This window comes from Rhinolophus ferrumequinum, chromosome 3 (assembly GCF_004115265.2).
Source record: "Rhinolophus ferrumequinum isolate MPI-CBG mRhiFer1 chromosome 3, mRhiFer1_v1.p, whole genome shotgun sequence".
NCBI lineage: Eukaryota > Metazoa > Chordata > Mammalia > Chiroptera > Rhinolophidae > Rhinolophus > Rhinolophus ferrumequinum.
In genome coordinates, this window is record NC_046286.1 from 21,831,260 (window position 1) to 21,851,459 (window position 20,200).

At 34.5% G+C, this 20,200-nt stretch overlaps 1 protein-coding gene across 4 annotated transcripts in view; it reads left to right on the forward strand.

Moving 5' to 3' along the window:
• The window catches only part of TINAG (tubulointerstitial nephritis antigen), an 81,397-nt gene extending 62,765 nt beyond the window's left edge, over positions 1-18,632 (forward strand). Inside the window, exons 12-13 of one of the 4 annotated variants that reach the window (XR_004422642.1) lie at positions 13,181-13,226; positions 18,237-18,300. Coding sequence is in view for 3 of the 4 variants with exons in the window: in XM_033102465.1 (XP_032958356.1) it covers positions 13,181-13,226; positions 18,237-18,371 (181 nt within the window). In the remaining variant the exon portion in view is untranslated. Of the gene's footprint in view, positions 1-13,180; positions 13,227-18,236 lie in introns of all 4 variants that reach the window. The other 3 variants (XM_033102465.1, XM_033102464.1, XM_033102466.1) reach the window with 3 other exon arrangements.
• The last annotated feature ends 1,568 nt before the right edge of the window (positions 18,633-20,200 follow it).

Genomic DNA, 20,200 nt, shown 5'->3' on the forward strand with positions numbered 1-20,200 from the left:
CATCCTTTTCCTGTTCCTCTTCATAAGGAAAATGCTTTTAGGTTTTCACCATTGAGTATGATGTTAGCTGTGCAGTTGTCGTATGTAGACTTTATTATATTGAAGAATGTTCCCTCTGTTCCCACTTTGCTGAGAGTTATTATCACAAATGGATGCTGAATTTTGTCAAACACTTTTTGTTCATCTATTTATATGATCATATGATTTTTATCCTACATTTTGTTTATGTGGTGTATCACATTGTTTTTTGGATCATGATCCAACTTTGCATCCCAAGAATAAGTCTGACTTGATCATGGTATATGGTCTTTCATATGTATCTGCTGAATTTGATTTGCTAACATTTTGTTGATTTTTGCTTCTATGTTCACCCGGGATATTGGCTTACAATTTTTTTTTTTTTTTTTTTTTTTTGGGTAGTATCTTTGCTTTTGGCATCAGGGTAATGGCAGCCTTGTAAAATGAGGTTGGGAGGCTTCACTCCTCTTGAACTTTGTTTTGGAATACTTTGAGAATGGTAGATGTTAATTCTTCTTTGAATGTTTGGTAAAATTCACCTGTGAAGCTGTCCAGTCCAGGACTTTTGTTTGTTGGGAGTTTTTTGATAACTGATTTAATTTTGTTAGTAGTAATTAGTCTGTTCAGATTTTCTGTTTCATCTTGGTTCAGTTTTGGTAGATCCTATGTTTCTAGGAATGTATTCATTTCTTCTAGATTGTCCATTTTGTTGGCATATAATTGTTTGTAGTTTTTACTTATAATCCTTTGTATTTCTGTGGTGTCACTTGTCACTTCTCGTTTTTTCTGTATTTATTTGGGTCCTCTCTCTTTTTTTCTTGATGAGTCTGGTCAAAGGTTTATCAATTTTGTTTATCTTTTCAAGGAACTGGTTCTTGGTTTCTTTGATCTTTTAAAGTTTTTAAATTCTATTTTGCTTATTTTTACTTTGATCTTTATTATTTTTTTTCTTTTACTCACTTTGAGCTTTGTTTGCTGTTATTTTTCTCATTCCATTAAGTGTAAAGTTAGATTGTTTATTTTAGATTCTTCTTGTTTTTTGACGTAAGCCTGTATTGCGATGAATTTCCTTCTTACAACTGCTTCCACAGTGTCCCATTGATTTTGGGTCATTATGTTAACTATGTGTTGATTCTTGAATCAAGATACTTTTTTTTTTTTTAATTCAAAAGGTATATGCACCCCTATGTTCATTACGTTATGAACAATAGCCAAAATATGAAAACAATCTAGGTTTCCATTGATAGATGAATAGATAAAGAAAATGTGGTAGAGATATACAATGGAATATTACTCAGCCATAAAAACAATGAAATCCTGCCATTGCGGCAATATGAATGGACCTAGAGGGTGTTATGGTAAGTTAAATAAGTCGAACAGAACAAGTCAAATGCCAGGTATTTTCACTTATTTGTGACATCTAGAAAAAGCAAGACAAATGAACAAAACATAACCAGACTCATGGACACAGAGAATAAACTTATTGTTGCCAAAGCAGAGGGGAAAAAAGGAATGAGTGAAGAAAGCAAAATTTATTTTCAACAAAAATAAAGAAAAATAAATTGATTGTTTTTGTAATAGTCAGGAAGTATCCTAATCCTGGTTTTCTAAAAGTTTAGATCATAGTGAATTTTAAATTTTATTAGAAAATTTTAATATACGTTGAAATTAGTGAATATCTCTTAATAGATTTACTAATGTTATATTCTGTTAGTGGATTTGTTAATAGTAAACTATATATATTTCTAGTATTAACCTTATTATGTTGTGAAGGATCTTTACATCAATGTACAAGATTTGTTAGCGTTTTATTGTTTTACAACTTACTGAATAAATTAGTATAGCGTTTGTTTATATTATTGCCTTTTCAGATTTTGGTAATAGATTATAATAATCTCGTGAATTGTGTAATTTTCAAAGTTCTTCTGGAGCTATTTTTAAGGTACCTTAAAAAAAAAAAAGAAAACTCACATTAAACTACCTGACCCTAAAGCTATTTGGGGGTAATAATTATTTTCTATCTTTACTACTTTACCTGTGTTCATTTATCTATGAGATCAGACAATTAAGTTTGTGAACTCATCCTAGAAAAAGTGCTACATACCTCATTGCTGAATATCACTATGGTCACCTTGGAAGTACTCCCCTTGGGAAGCTATGCACTGATACCAGTACCTAGTCAATGCTTCAAAGCAATTTTGGAACTCTTTTTCTGAAGTGGCCATCACAGCTATCCTCCTATTACCCTTGATGTCCTGAATGTCATAAAATGTCTTCCTTTCAGTGTTTCCTTTATCTTAAAGTATAGAAAGAAGTCATTGGGGGCCAGATCAGGTGAGTAGGGAGAGGGTCCAATACAGTTATTTGTTTACTGGCTAAAAACTCCCTCACAGACAGTGCCGTGTGAACTGGTGCATTGTTGTGATGCAAGAGCTATGAATTATGGACGAAAAGTTCAGGTCGTCTAACTTTTTCATGCAGCCTTTCCAGCACTTCCAAATAATAAACTTAACTGTTTGTCATGATTATTCGTCATGAATAATACCTCTGATATCAAAAAAGGTTAGCAACATCATTGCAACAAGTTCACGAACTTCCTTTTCAGACCTCGTGTGTGTGTGTGTGTGTGTGTGTGTGTGTGTAGTGAAATCATCAACTTTTATGAGTCCAAAGAGAAACCATTGAAAATGATCAGCATTTAGATGGTAGCTAAAGTCATGGGAAACAGTGGAAAACAGAGTTACAGACCAAAACCTGAAGAACACCAACATTTACAGGTCAAATAGAGAAGGAATGGATAGTAAAGGAAACTGAGAAGCAGTGGTCAGAGAGCGAGAACCAGGCTTGGTGTCATACAGACATGGGAGAGAGAGGGTTCCAAGAAGGCAGCAATAGTTAGCCGTGTGAAATGTTGCTTAGAGGTCACATAAAACAGATACTGGAAAATGCCTTTTGGGCTTAGTGATATCCTAGTCTGTAGGAAAAGAAAGACAAAATAAAAGTTCTTTTTTCTTGCTGAATCTTTACATTTGTATCTATTGTTATAATTGTAGGTGCAAATTATATTAGACTATTCTTTTATCTCCATTTTAAGTCGTATCAAATTTAATTTTTGTTATGTACATTTACTTGGCATTCATATGTTTTCATATTACATGTTTATTAAATTTGATGAAAAATTAAAAAAAAAAACTAGTTAAGATAATATAAAGGCAAAGAGAAGCCTTTGGCTAATATATGCATGACTTCCAAAACTATTCGAACCTTAATTGGAAAGTGAAAAATGAAATTATTTAGTTCTTGTAGAAGCTCCCCAAATTGATTCTCAACTCCAACTTTCAACAAATTTTATTGAGCCATGATTGTGTCCTGGTCACTTTCCTAGGTGCTGGAGATACTGAGATGAATAACATGGATAACATTAATAAATAAAATAAGACCCACTGATTGATACAGCTGTGAAACACTATTAATTAATCATCCAGAGAAGCCACTGGAAGGTTCCACAGACTCTTGGGATTCTTTGAGCTAAACTTAATGACAAAAGAGTGGAGGTGGAGGGGACCTGGGGACTGGTGAAACTGATAAATGGGTTTTATTTTTCTTCTGTTTTCAGTGCTGATTGAATCATGTTGCCTTGTCTGTCAGCACTAAATCACCCTGACAGGACAGTTTGTGCTCCGTTTGTTTTCTCTTGTTTGACATTCGTCTCATTGATTTGTCATCTCAAACACTGACAGGGTCCCTTCTACTCTATCACTGGCATTACTACACATTGACCTTGTACACAACCAAATAACAATAGCAAAAAACATAAGCTTTATTTTTTATTAGCTGAAGGCATAGTTGGAGTGTTATTTTCAAAAGAATTCTTAGAAAGTTTTCTGGACATTCATAAAAACATGGCTTATAAAACATATGCGTATGTTTTTTTGCTTCAAGACAGTGCAGGACTAATCTTGATTGTGGAGGCAACGGAGCATAAAGGATAGGGGTTTTGGTTCAAGCTTACGTTCAAATGCTAGTTCTGCCTTTCTCCCCGGGTGATCTCAGGCAGGATATTTAATCTCTTTATAGCTCAGTTTTCTCATCTATTACATTGGGATAATAAATAGTTTCCTCACTGTCTTGTAAGGATTAAATGAGATAGTGTGTCTGCCAGCTGGTAGGTTACTCACTTTGCGTTTTCTTTAGTTTTTTAAAAATTCATACTTTTTTTTAACTTTTTCTTTATTACTCTGAATCTGTTTTCAGAATTATTTCTTCGAAGTATAATTTGGAGTGGATTCTAATTATGGCCTTAATGAGTACTTACCTGTGATGTAATATACTTTTACACTTATTTCAACTTATTATCATTAAAAATATTTGATCCGGCTTACTCTGAGAGTACAGGTGGATGAATAGGATGAGAAAAGGAAGAGAAATGTGACTGTAGGAGGAAATGATTAATTTATTTGGTAAATGTGACATAATTATCATGACCTTAGATAATATGATTCTGTACGTACCAAGAAAGCCATATAAGTAGTAGAAGTTTGGTCACATGCACTTTAACTCTACTGGATTGTGTGAAATCAGTGCGGTTGGAAATAATAATTTCTTAGTTGGTAAACATCAAGGAAAGATGTGGTACATGAAGAAATGGCTCAGCTGGAGAAAACGATTATTATAGACAAATTCCTTACATTTGTAGAGAACTGGGGCCACAGATTACACGAAAGCTGAGAACTGCTTTCAGTTATTAGGAAAGTATATTTTCTTGCTGACATGAGTTTTAATGTCTGTCGATACTTCAGATTTGGTGGATCTGTATAATGGCACTTTATTAGCCCCCTGGTACAGTGCTGTCTTCAAAATTAGCTTAACAAATTCTTTTTGGTGATTTTGTTTTATAACCTAGTACCTTCTGTGGTAGTTGTTGCCTATAAAAATTGCAAAAATGATAGAATTCACACGGAGGCTAGGCAAAGTGTATGTTTTTGAATTTCTAGAGAAGTGTGGTTGGGGGAGAGGACATCCGGAGTAGGAACTATAGTGGCTTCTGACTTTTTTCTGTCAACCAGTATATGGATTGTGTGTCCTCTGAAAGACAGCACTTTGTGCATTTTCAGAAAGCATATAATTCAAGCTTATCATTTCAGAATCTAGGATCAGGATTTTATGTTATGCTTTAGGAATATGATATATATGACAATTCTGATGAATGAATGAACTAGGAAATTTTGTTAAAAGACATGTGTTGCCATGGTGATGTACAATATCTTCTCTGAACAGAAACATGTAGGATATTACTGAATAAGACCAAGGAGAAAGTCAGGTCAAGTATATGTTATAATAAAAAGGGAACGGTTGCAGAAAAATGAATTTTGCAGATGATGAATGAGTACTGCTTGTGATATTAAGTGACAACTTTGATTTATTTTGATTCTTAAAATAAATGCATCAAATTTTGTTCTCTTCTATCCCCATCTTTGTAATAATTGTGTTCATTACATTTCTGGATACAAATGAGATAGTTGGATGTGATGAATTCAACCCTGATTTGAATATTATTGTAATCACCAAAGTGTGATTCCTGCTTCCAGCACTCACGCTTTCCATTTTATTTCATCTTGTTTACCATCACCAGCTTTATCATTTCTATGACTGCTTATAATCCTCCTCCTTCCAACCTTTCATTATTTCTCTATGAATCCGCAAAGGGTAGCTTCTGGCATTGTTTTGTGCTCTCCTCTCAGGTATGCCTCTGTTTCTTATTGGCATCTTCTACCAATTATTCAAGGCCCATCATGCCATCCCTCATCACAGCTGGATATGATTTCACCCATTTCTGCCTCTTGTACCGTGTTTCCCTGAAAATAAGACCTAACCAGACAATCAGCTCTACGGTGTCTTTTGGAGCAAAAATTAATATAAGACCCGGTATTATATTATATTATATATATATATGTATATATATAATATAGTATATATAGTATATATATAATATAGTATATATTATACTATATAGACCCGGTCTTATATTATAGTAAAATAACATGGTACTGGTAAAAATTATGTATACTGCAGCCATTTAATGAACTAATAACAGCTGATGTCTGTATCTTTTATTATACAATATTTTTGGCAAAGCTAACGCTTTTGGAATCTTTTGAATTAATAAAAGAATAGAATAAATAGACTCCTACATCAGGAGAAATGTGGTCTGCAGCTTTGTTCTGATTTCTGTATCTACTGCCAGGTATCCATCACCTGGGGTGGAGTGTTCTTTGGTAAAATAGATCTCATTACTTATTCTCAAAAGAATGCTCTGTTCTAGAACAATGCTATTGTTAATAGAACTTTGATTTTAGTGACTGAATGCCAAGAATGTTTTTAAACACTCTATTATTCAACACTGCCACACTCACTCTGTCTGAGTATTTTTTTGAATGAAGTTGCTAACGGTCTTTGGTAGAACATTCATCAGGCGATGAAACCCTGCATGTCTGTTTCACTGTTACTGCAGTTATGTTTGAAATCTTGTTTAAAGAAAGGGAGCGGCGAGTCCATCTGCTATCTCACCTTTAAAAGCAAAATCCTACATCCAGAGTAGTCATGTCATTGTTATTGACTTGAAGCTTATCTCCTGATATCTTTACACTTGTATCCTATCTCACTTTCATTTCCTTAATAAGAAAGTTTGGAGTTCTGCTTAGGCTTTTTTTTTATGTATTTGTTCCTTGTGTTCCTTCAAAATTTCCTGTTCTAGTAGGCTGTGCTACATAAAAATTGTTTACATGTCCACTCTTTAGAAACTTTATTTTTATCTGTCTGGATCTATATTCACTAACAGAGAGTTGGTCTGCCCAGAAAACATGAGTTTGAATTCCTGTTGTCAGTCTACTGGGCACAAGCTGAAAAGCAGCAAATCATCAGGAACATTGCAACATTGTAGTCTAGATGATTCTGCTACACTGTAATATAGCTACCATCAATGTAAAATAAAACTTTTTTTGTTCTTGTAATTAACTCCGGATTCTTGGATGTGAGACCTGCTTTAAAGAACTTGATTCCTAAGCAAATATGATCTTGACTTGTGAATTAGGAAAATTATTATTCTCATCACAAAAGAATTCCTTATTCTGCAGAAAGTCTCTTTCATAATTTCTTTTAAAAATCAACTTTCCTTGGGTCTTACAGTGTTTTAAGTTAGAAATCCCGATAAGTCATGAATTTAAAGGTTAATACGCAGAACCACTATCGCTAGAGAGAACTCTAAGAAAATGAAGCAACTCTATAGTTATGGTCGTAGGTAATGATAAATCAACCTGATCATCAGGAACACATCTCTGTGGAATGTGAAGTGCACTTCAAGTAATGCCACATTTGATGTACCTACTCATTCAGCCTTGAAATCCTGGAGTTAACCTTGACTCTTCTCCTTTTCTGTCAACATAAATTGGCCAAGCAATTCCATCACTTTTATCTCCAAAATAGATCTCAAATCGGTGACCTCCTGTTCATTCCTGCTGGCAGTGTACTCCAATTCACTTGATCAGCAGATAACTATTGAGGGTTGACTATGTCACAGTCTCTATTCTAGATATTTGCGATACAGCTGTTAAGAGAATAAACAATATTTGCTTTATGGATAGTGCATTCTTTTTCAGCATTTCGTTGTTTCTTATTGTCACTACAATGTTCATTTCATGCTTTCAACCTCCTCCCCCTGGAACCTATCCCACGTTCTAATGCCAGAGTTGTCCCTTTGAAAGACTGTCTGGAGCATGTCACTTCCCATATTCAGATGACTCTATCACCAATTTTGTATGACTAAATGCCAAGATTGGCAGCCATGAGCACTCTTGATGACCTGAGCTAAATCTTCTTTCCCAAGTTCATTTCCTGCCACTCCCATTTCTGCTTTCCAGTCATCCTGGACCAAGTGCTTGTCTTAGAATAGGCTGAGATGAGGTTTTTATGGCTCTCCTGTGACTTCACACTTATTTATTGTCCCAAAATTCTATACTCCTACTTCTACCTGAAGAATTCCTACTCAAATCTGTGAAGGGAGTTTGCCTTGGCCTTTCATAGACAGTTAGCTCTACATCTGTAACCCATAGGAAAAAATTAAACATGGTTTTACACAAGTAGCAATTACAGAATTCAAATGGTTTTATACTTTGTTTTTCATTTCCCAACAACACTCCCATTAGATGGTCAACCTCTTGAAGGAAAAAGATATCTTCTTTGTACTAAACAGTAGTTTGCTGAATAAAGGTAGAAATAAATGAAGTACACAAAAGATTATGTGCTTTCCTTTTAAAAAGAATATTCATGGGAATATGAATATTACTTTAAGAATGTTTTCCCTTAATACATTCTTATTTACCATGTCACATATGATCATGCCTGGATACATGGACCTCAATGGCAAAATGGAAACCAAGGGAGAAAAAATTATAATCTAAAATCCTATACAAAGTAGGTATTCAGTTCCAATAATTTTACTATCTAGACATAGCTTAAATAGGGTTTTAAGAAATCTGGTGCTATTTAGCACAGTTATCTGAAAAGGACATTCTTTTTACAGGGAATATGCCTAAAGATGTTCATAATCTTAGCAATACAAAATCTTACATTATTCTTTAATGGGTTTTAATGCCCTACTCTGCAGAATTTATGGTCTATCCACAAAGACTTTTAGTATTATGTAAAAGAGTAATGTTTCCAGAACTATCTAAAAATGAGCCTATAAGATGAATCCAGAAAGAAGAGATTAAATGATCATGTACTTGAGGGAGAGTAGACTCAATGTAGGGAATTACCAGTCCCAGGTATCCTCAGGGAATGTGGTACATGATCTAAGACCTGTCCAGATTTTTTCAATACAAGCATTTTAGCCAGTTCACTAAATTTTGAAAGAAAATAGGCATTAATGGGTCTTAACAAATAATTAAAACAATTTAATGAGGTAGGTAGAAAAAAATTGAAAAGAGCAGCATAACGTTCTTATAAAGTAGAATTACTTGAGGCAAGAAAAACCACTATTAAGCTTGTGAACCTATTATACAACTTGTTTTAGAGTAGCAAGGTTGAGGAAACAATCTGAGAAGAGTAAGGTAAGGTTCTGGTCTGTCTAAACAAATGCTGTGGATAGTCCTTAAAATGAAGAGGTATAAATGAAGGAAAGAAGACTGTAAATAGTTATGTTTAGTGAAAATATGAATGTAGTGAAGATCCCCATGTCCTCAAGGACAGCTGTTGCCTTATAAGAGGACATTTGTGAAAATACAGAGGGTACCCAAAACAAGTATACACATTTTAAGAAAGGAAAACTGTATTAAAATTGTGATACTCAGTATATACTGATAACAAAAGATGAATACAAGTCACATTTGACTTTTGCAATTACAAGAGATGCTCAGAGTGGTTACCATCAGTGTCCAGACACTTCTGTTTATAGCGAACTACTGCTTGAGCAACGATGACCAAAGTGTCCACTTGTGTACATTATTTTGGCACCCCTGGTATATACATATTTCTAGAATTTTTAGCCTATTGGTATAATGGCAAGCAAAAGTACAGTACCATAATTTAGAAACATACATATATTAGAGAAAAATGCCCTTCATGGTGAGAAAGAGAGGAACTCTTTCCTGTAAATAAATAATGAAATGAATATAAATGAATAATAGATGTAGTCATCTTGCTTTGTACTAGTTAACCTTCATTTCTGTTTGGATAAAGGTTTTCATTACATGAATTTGCTATGATATTCATGGGAAATCACCTAGGATAAAGTGATTTCTCTCAGCCTTTTAGAGCATAAGATATTTAGAAAATAACCTACAAATCTATTTTTTCTACTATACCCCATCGCGACTCTGTGGGGTATTTGATTACCATCTGAGGAACTGTCTAGATCTCCTCTGGAGAGAAAAGATAGCTAAAGATTGCAGTGCAAATGTTAGATCCTGTGATGGATGGATCCTGCTTGTAGTTTGATGCAGAGGCTCTAACATAGTAAAACTGCACAATAGCTGTGGTGAGTATAATATTTTCTTGTCCATCTGAATTTGGCATAAAGGAACATCCTTTGTTTATATTTTTCCTTCACAAGCATCTTACTCTCTGAAACTATCAAACTCAGCCACCTTACTTTACTTTTCCTCTCTCACCTTATTTGAAGACTTAATTTTTTTGTCTATTTTGAGATTTTTTAAAAAATAATAATCTGAATTCTAGTATTTTCTTTGGATTAAAAATGACTTGTATTTTAAATAATGTACCTTAAAGTTATAATAAACAGCATTGCTTGAAAAATAATTTACAGCAACTATAAAGAGTTGATCGATGTGCAAAATATTATTTAGATAATCATAGCAAAATTTATAGGAACATATGAAAAACAATAGGCAATTGAACAAAAGTAAAAGTGATAGTTTACATTACTTAGGTGTTGCCAAACCAAGGTAGATTGTTTTACTTATAATTTATTTTTTGGTACTAAAAAAAGAAAAATTTTACAATTACAGTCTGAAGTGCCTCTTCTCCTTTGTGAGGAAATGTTCTGTTTCCTTGAAATAGTTGGTCTCTGATCTGTTGGTAATGGAGTTATGTGTAGTCATTATTCTGCTAAGTTTTAACTCCATATACAATTGTGGATCTTCATGTCCCCAAACACTGCCTCAATATTTTTGAGAGTTCCCAGGGGTATCTAAAATAGTCTTCTTAATAAATGTAATACTCATTTCATGGTGTATTTAACTTGTCTTTTCTGTTGCTTCTGTTGCTTATTTGTTTGTTTTACCATCTTCAATGCCCCGTCTTCAGTGCATTGGAGACCAAGAAGTTGAAGCATTTTACAAAGTGCGAAAGAAACCTTTATCCACTTTTGGTCTTACCCTTTATTGGAGTGTTATGAAAGTGTTTTATAGAACACACAGAGTTTTTGACAAAATAAATCTTTTAGGTTTTAATAACAAGTCTGACTTATCCCTCCCCAACTCTAAACATACCTGAGTCCAGTGTGAGGCTGAGTTTGGACAAATCTGAGAGACAGGGAATAAATTATACTGTCATTTACTCCTCCTTTCTTTTGATTGAGGCTTAGTTACTGGATCAGGCTTGCCATGTCTGAACACCTCTTTCTTGATTGAGAGTTCTTTCTTAGGAGGCTCCTTAGTGCTTCAAGCAAGACTGTCCCAGACTTCTACCATATCTGGTTGAATCTCAGACGTGGGCTTCCTCTCCTTCCTATATAATTTTGGAATTGAATGGTGCTTTAGATTCTTCTGATTTTGTCTTGTGTTTCGTATTTTATGTACATAGTAGCTAAAGTAACTAGTAGTCAGATCATCTGAAAGGAAGTTTAATTGAGTGGTAAAGCTTTTTTTAAATTGTTTCAATGGCCATGATACGTGAGTAGAACTGAGGTTTCAGATGTCATCTATTACTTGAAGTGCATCATGATCTTTGAAGTTTGGAGGCACTTGCTATGACTGGTAAGTTTTTTCAATGGTGGTGACTTTTTAGAAAATGTAAAAGAAATGATAAAACCACAAAAATGGTTTTGGAAGTGGACTCAGCTTGAACGTACACATTAAACTGCCTGGAATATTTGAAACCTGGTGTTCCAGTCTACCCCTGTGTGCCACAGAGAACTTGAAGAGAGACGGCAATCAGTATAATTAGCACACTTAGCCTCCATCAGCAACAAAAGAAAGAAAAATTATTTTTTAGGTTCGCACCCCTCAAGTCGCTTTTTTCTCCCCTCCCTCTCATGCCAAGAGATCCAAATGCATTAACAAAGTTTCTTGACTGCCTTAGGATCTCTACCATAAACCTGTCCTCTTCAGCAAAGCCTCCATGCCATGGTGCCATTGTTCTAGTCTGTACTATGAAAAATAACTGTCTGCCCACTGACATATTGAAACTATTTGAACAACAAGTTTGTATGTCTTCCAGGAATGTTTGTGATGTAATGGAACCCCACGATTTAGCTTGAAGGAGCTCCATGGGGGATTCGGGGTATTAGGGAGGGATTGATGGGTGATATGTGGGCAGAGCTATGTTCTCACAATCCGTTAAATCACATGATAGTGGTGGTCACTATGCTTTCTCAACATAAAACTGATGCTGTGCAGGGCACTGCAGTTGGGGTCTTTATAAGAGAAGCAATAGAACGTATTAAGAAGCGTATGGGATTTGGAGTCCCAGCTCAACATTTCCCACTCTGTGCTCTTGGACAAGTCTTGTTATTTCATTAGTAAATAGAATATGTTATGAACATCTACCTCACTAGGTTTGGTCAAAAGAAAAAGGAGATATTGTAGGTTTGGGTTCTTTATGAACTGTTACATGCTACATTGAAAATGGGCCAGTACTAAGAATATAGGATTTTATTTCCAAATGCACACATGTATAGAGAAATTCCACATTAGGTGCATACTCAGTTTATAAAGTAATATATACATATGAATATTTTTACATAAATTCTCTTATCTACAGCAGTTATCTGTATTTACGTTATGTTTCTTATCACTTGTTTTGGAGATTTGTAGTTTGCTCCATTTAGGGTAAAGTTTTAGAGGACTAGATGTAAAAGGCATCTTTTCACACTTTAAAACCTCTGTGAAATCATATGGCATTTGTCTCTCTACGTCTGGCTTATTTCACTACCATACTACTTTCTGGGTCCATTGTCACAATAGCAAGATTTCATTTATTTTTAATGGCATAATATATCATTGTATGTATATACCTCACTTCCTTTATTCATTCATCTATTGAATATCTATGTTTTACACCTGAAACTAATATGATATTGTATGTCAACTATACTTTAATAAAATAATAACTAAAACAATAACAAACACAAAATAAAACCTTCGTACCCCAGTTGCCCTAGGGCTTATCTGCTTTCATCAACGAATTTTATTTCAAATAATTTGGATATAAATGAGTATATTCTGAGCAGATGAATAATGTTACAATCAAAAAGAAAACAACATAAACAGATTTCTGTCGGTCAATGATGAGAGTTCCACAGTAAAACAAGGTGGAGCAAAGGAAAATAGAAAAGATACAATCCTTGAAGTAGTTTGCATTTTATCAAGATCAAGTTAAACATTTTAACCATACCAATATTTATTATTATTATTACTATTTGCAGATGGGGCACACTGAGAGGAGCCCAGGGGCGGAAAGAAAAATTTTGGGTATGTAACGCTACTTGAATTTCTACTGTGAAGTGTATATTTTAGAATGTTTTGTGTCTCTACCCCTTGCTTTTTATTATTTCGTCACATCCTAAGTCACTGTATTATTGTTTGTAATATTGGTATTTTCTCCCACACAAAACTTATTGTAATCATTAATATTATAGTAATAGTTTTCCTTAAGTCTTCTTACTCCAAATTGTAGAAAAACAGTATTTTGTTTTCAAAGTGAGAATCAATAGGAAAACTTTTTCTTTCTACTAGCATCTATATTAATCTTAAAGTAATAGTTAGACTTCTCCCATATATGGCAATCAACTTTGTGTTCTTACATTATTTTTGCTATGGATGATGCTTATGTAATGTGTGTGTCAATTATTTATTCATAGGTGTTAAGTGTTTTGTTTTTGTTTTTGCCAATTATAACAACATGTACATGTTTCTTTATAGAAAAAGAACCAATGTTTAGTCTTAAAATTAATAGGAAGTTACATGCAAGAAACTGTTTGAAAATGATTGCAACCTATTACATCAAATGTTCAGTTGATTACAGTAAAATTTGATGAATTGTCCCAAGTTTGTACCTTTTTCTTTTTTTTCAGGAATAGTATAAAGTTTAGGTGATGATATTCATCATGGAATTTGAATTTGAATGCATGCAGTCGAGGGCCTATTATAACTTATGAAACACCAAATATTAGTACTTTTATTCACTAGACTGACTCTTGTTAATTAGACTTCTCCACAAGGCACTCACAAAAATCAATCACCCAAGTATGGTCTTGTATTTTATCTGTCTTGATATACGGAAGCATTATGCTTTTAAGTAGAATTATGTTGCGTTGTATTTAAACTCAGCGTTCTTAAATATAATTTCTATCATTAAAATACAGCTTGGAGTGGCCAATAATTAACAATAATGTTCAAGAGCTAAAAGTCATAATATGTGAAAGAGGATATGTTATTTGAATACCTGCCATTGAGTTTTTATATGGGATTTTTATTAAATTATTTTGAAGTTATTCAATAATATTTAGAGAGAAAAAAATTCTCTAATATATTTACCTCACAACAGTTCTTAGCATAAAGCACTCCATAACCACTTGTTGAGTAAATCTGAATGTGTTGAGTGACTGTGAATACAAAAGTAAGTGCAAAGGAACACTTTCTATGGTTCTCTTCTCTTCAACTTCATTATTTCCAACCTAGAGCCCTATGGGTGCTATAAACATGCACACATTCACACTTGTGTTCAACATATGCTTTTAAACTACTTCTGTTGTATTATTATCAATTCAGAACTTACTGCTTATCAACAACTTTCAAAGAAAACGTTATTTCATGTGCATAGGGGCAGGGTTTCTACTGTTACTCTTCTGGATATATTATTTAATGTGAGTGGTAGGTATACAAGAATAAGACTGAAATTTTATCATGTTTTATTAAGTTACAAACTTTGGTTGATGTTTTCCTCTGCTAAACTGTATACTCATTCTGAGCCAGAATCATATCTGCCTTATTTTCCAATGTATCCAAAGGGCAAAGCAAAATTCCTAATGCATATTGGAAATATAAACAATATTTGTTGAATGAGTAAATAAATAACTTTAATCTATAAATTCAGTCAACTCGCTAACATTATTTTCATTTTGTATAAAACTTAATATTGGTTTACTTAAAATATGAAATCTTTGAGTGCTATTGCACTTTTGTGAAGAATTGTGAAGGGTCTAGGATGTTAGCCCACTTGCATGAAAGTACGTGGGTCAGAAGAAAAGAGTTCTTATTCGATACTCACGACAAGATCAACAACCAGCTGTCACAGCGTTGTTCTCCAACACTTCAGTTTTGCAGGTTCTGTGATAAAAGTCAATGGAATTTTTCTATGGAGGTAGCAGTTTATATTCCAGAAATGAGGGACAGAAAACAATGGATTTTCTCCATTTAGAGGAGAAAGACAGGCCAGCTCCTCCTTTCCTGGAAGGAGAGAAAACAGACAAAACAAAACAAAACAAAACAAAAAAAAACAACTTTTATTCCACTAAGTTGAGCTGGAAAGGGTCCTATGTTCTTACCCTAACCCTTAGAAATATGTGTATATCTTCCCAAGGGCAAGAAAAACACCAGATAATGTCTCCAAATGATGGGCTTCGACCCTTTTAACATATAAATACCCAGGGAGAGGGAGATAATGGTCTAGTACTCCTGGCACCATACGTCTTAATTTAGGACCTTGTCTAGTCTCTACACTTTGACCCTCTTGGGGAGATAAGAGAAGTTTCATTATTTTCTGGGATCAGATCAATTAACTAGACAAATGGCCCCAGCTCTAATTCTTATCCTATGTGAAAATAAAGTGTAAAGTAGTTCTAAGGGAAGTGAAAGCAAACATTCCCTATTTTTGTATCATATACACAATTTGTACATCAGGATACTAAGTTTAAAGTAAGCTTACATTTAAAGTGTATAAAGTGATTATTTTATATATGTAAACACTGCAAAATGCTTACAAAAGTAAGGCTTGTTAACCAATCCATTACCTCATATAGTTACCATTTTTTGTGTGCTTTCACTTCCCCTCACACCTTACATATGTTAGGATGGCTGTTATTAAAAAACCAGGAAACAAGCGCTGTTGAGGATGTGGAGAAAAGGGAACCTTTATGTACAATTGGGGAGAATGTAAATTGGTGCAACCATTATGGAAAACAGTATGGAGGTTCCTCAAAAAATTGAAAATAAAATTACCAAATAATGAAGCAAAATCCCAAATAATGAAACACCTGGGTATATATGCAAAGGACATTAAAATAAGAATATTGAAGAAATGTCTACACTCCCTTGTTCAGTGCAGCATTATTTACAATAGCCAAGACATGGAAATACCCTCAGCGTCCATCGATAAGTGGATTAAGAAGATATGAGATATATAACAATTAAATATTATGTGTGTGTGTATATATATATATATATATATATATATATATATATATATATATTACAATTAAATATTATTCAACATAAAGAAGAAAATCCTGTCTTTTGTGACAAATGGATGGGCCTTGAGCACATTATGCTGAAGTGAAACAAGTCAGACAGATAAAGACAAACATTTGTATGTTCTCACTTATATGAAGAATCTAAAAAAGCTGAACTCATAGAAATAGAAAAGAGAATGGTAGTTTCCAAGGGCTTATGTTGGCCAAACCTCCAGCCATAAAATAAATAAGATCTGGGGATCTAATTAGAGCACAGCACGGCAACTATAATTATGAATACTGTATTATATACTTGAACGTTGCTAAGAGAGTAGATGTTAAATGTTAATCAGCACAGACACAAATCATAAACATATGAAGAAAAAAGGTGTTAACTAACATTGTATTAATTATTTTGCAACATATACGTGTATCCAATCACATTGCAAACCTTAAATGTACATATGTTATGTTTTAATAATATCGCAATAAAGCTAGGGGATAAAAAGGCAAAGAATCAAATTTTAAAAGAAATGATGAGAATCAGTTCTTTCTTAAAGCTGACAATTTTGATGCTGAGTGAATCTGCCTTCTCTTACATGGTAGAAAGCAGTAAAAGCTCCATGCAGCATTCTATGCCTTGAGAATCTCAGTGCAGATCATATACGAGAAAATTTTTTGTCTTAGGCTCAGAGCAGAGTGAATGTGAGGCTAGTGTGGAAGCTGTTGTTGTGAAGTCTCTAATATACCAAATCCCAAGAATAATTTCAGTTGTTATCTACTGAGCTTTTCTGTTGCATTTAGTTGTGGTCAGCTAACTCTCTTCTGTGTGCCCTTTTGGCTTTTATACAACATTAACGTTTTTGCTTTCCTGTACACTTATTCCTTCAAGCTCTAAACTCAGGAGACACAAACATCCTAACTCTCCTCATATTTAAAAACCAAACATAAAAAAAAATGAAAGAAAATTTCTAATTCCTATCGATTTTTACTTTCTGAATATTACTCAACTACTTTCTCTATTTACCTCCCTATTTTCTTTGCCCCGTTAAGTCATTCAAATTGGTTATGTGACAAATTTACTAGCTCATCTCTCTGCCTCTTGTGACTACCTTCTTAAATCCATCCATCTCACTTCATACAAAATAATGTAATCAAAATATAAATTTGTTCACCTGGCTCTCCTGCTGGAAGCCACTCAGCAACCTGCCATCACTTTCACCGTTATTCGCTCAGTATGGATGTCCTTTACCTCCCATTCCAGCCTCATAACCTACCAACCTGCTTCTGCTTCAGGGCCTAATTTTATAACAATTTCATTTCTTCATTTCACTGCTTCATTCTACTTCATGCTTTGGTGTTTATGCTCTTATCTTTCCTTTTACTTGAATCTCCCCTCCTCCTCTTTTTATCTGGTTAATTTATGCTCAAGCTTAATATGCATCCCATGTGGCAATTCCCCTTGACAATTTCCCTGAACCATCCAAATAAGCCAGATGCCTCTCTGCTGACTTCAGCAGCGCCCTTTGCATACTTCTACCTTAGCACTGGTCTTATGTTGGTCATACTTCATTAGGCCATAAGCTCCCTGAACACAGCATAATGCATTATTTGTCTTTGTTTCTCTGGCCAGTTTCTCTTATCTTTGTTTCTCTGGCCAGTTTCTCTTGTCTTTGTTTCTCTAGCATTGGGCCAGTTACATAGTAGACACTACAACTGCAGCTTGTGTGTCTTCTGATGTGGCTGATAGTTCTCATGCATATGTTCCTGTTGTCCTCTGGGGACTCGGAAGTAGTACCCCAATTCTGGCTGTGGCCACCATAAATATACATGTATATTAATCTAAAGGATGAATAATATATTTAAAAATATTTATTCTTTTTTAGAAAATATCTAAGTTCTTAATAATTACAATTCATAATAAGTCTAAAGGCATTTAAAGCGACAAATGAGTTACCTGTGTTTTTACAGGCAGATTTTAAAAATATCAAAGTATGGTACTCAGATTTTTCATTTTTTTGTTTTCCTGCAGATCGCTGCCAATTCCTGGGGAAAGTCATGGGGAGAGAATGGCTATTTCAGGATTCTTCGAGGAGTAAATGAGTCTGACATTGAAAAGTTGATTATCGCAGCTTGGGGCCACCTGACAAGTTCAGATGAACCATAGCATATCATTAAATTTCCATAGGCCATGCATTTAAGTAACTCCTTAAATTAAAATTGAGCAATGTGAGGTTCTCTGTGACAGTGGAATCTTTGTGTCTTCACCTTATTATTATAATGTGCCTGGTTTCTTGTTTTACCCTGGGCTCTAGGCATGTGCTTCCTTTTTATTGCTGAGTATTTGAAAACACTAAGAGAGGACAGTGGTTAAATGCCTTTGAAGTTTCTTGGTTGTCTTTACTTTTCTCTCATGACCATACCCTTTTTGACTTTGATAATTCACAAACAATATAATGGCATTTATCTTAAAAATTCATGGCATCCGTTTGTAGAAATGATGTGGTTTCTCTCTTGGACCAATGAAGACATCAAACAACAAAAATCAAATGAAACATCTTTATGATTTTTTTCCCCAACCATATAATGATTTTTTAATTCAGAGCTTGTTTATGTTTTGCCAAGAGCAATGGAAATGGATTAATTGTTTCTCTTAATAAGCTAACATTTTGTTTCTTTTCATTTGCCTAAACCTAATTTGCAATCCAAACTCAAAAGGAAAATGACTCTCCACAGGAAATAACTACTCTTTATGGGACTGCGTAATGGCCCATAAAGTGGAAACGGTGGTAAGTAATGGAAAAGCTTAGAGGCTAACAATAAAAGTACAGTTTTGACACATAGACACCCCTCTTTTTAGAAGCCACTACACTTTGTGTAAAATCTATTAAAATCAGCTGCAAAACTGTACTTGGAAAGATAATATATTTACCCCCAAAATCAGCAATATGATGCCGTGAGTCAGAAAGAATAAATGCATTTTTATCACATCTGTTTCACAGTTCACTGCTTAAGATTCTAAAATATAATATAAATTGGCACTAATTTGCATCTAATTTTTATTTTAATTTTCTATGGCTAGAGAAACAAAAACAGCATCATCATAATGGTTGGGAAAAGGGTATAATCTTTTCATAACTCACTGGCATCTTAAATGGCATAGTAATAAATGAAGTAGCATTGCTGATCAGTGAGTGAGCATGGCTGTCAATAATGGCAGTGGTGGGATATTCATGGCCTTTGTTTCTGGGCGCTTGTCGTCTTAATTTTCAGTGTGGGGCTTTTCTATATCATTGTGTCCAAAGGTGCCCTAATTAAATAAGCCAGACAGGCTGAACATGTGAGGAAGCAGAGCACAGAAAAGTAAACTGTTGCTGCAATTGTTGTTTTCTCCATTAATCTCTGCGACTTTATCAGAAGAAGCATCTATCCACTTGGTCCTCCCCTAGACAATATGAGTATCCACGAGGCTGATTCACCTTGCTGGCATTGGCTGATAGTCCCCTGAAAGTTGAGAAATAATTTGGTTTTGTTTTAGTTTGGCTTGCTTTAAATGCAGCCCCGGAAACAAGGTTTTGAGTGAAAATTGTTTGGGTAATGAAGGGAACACTACGGAGGGAGTGGGGCGATGATACAGGGTAACTGGAAGCAGACAGTGAAGGGTACTAACCAAGAAAAGCACGACCCCAGGCAACTCGTTCTCCCACTGGGGACTGTTGATATATGTCTCAGATATGTGCCACCCAAGAGAGATTGTAGGAGGTTGAGGGCTGCTCCTGGGAGCCGTGATTTCCCAAGTTGTTCTAATTTGGCATAAAGGTGGGAAAAGCGGGTTCCAGAATCAAGGAAAACTCCACAGGCAAAACAAAACAAAACAAAAAAAACCCAGCAGATTCTGGTATTTGGATGTCAGATTGATATCCACTGAAATGACATGGGTGAGGCGAAGTGGGCAGTAACAGGTCTCTGCTACAGGTGCTGAAATAGTTTAAAACA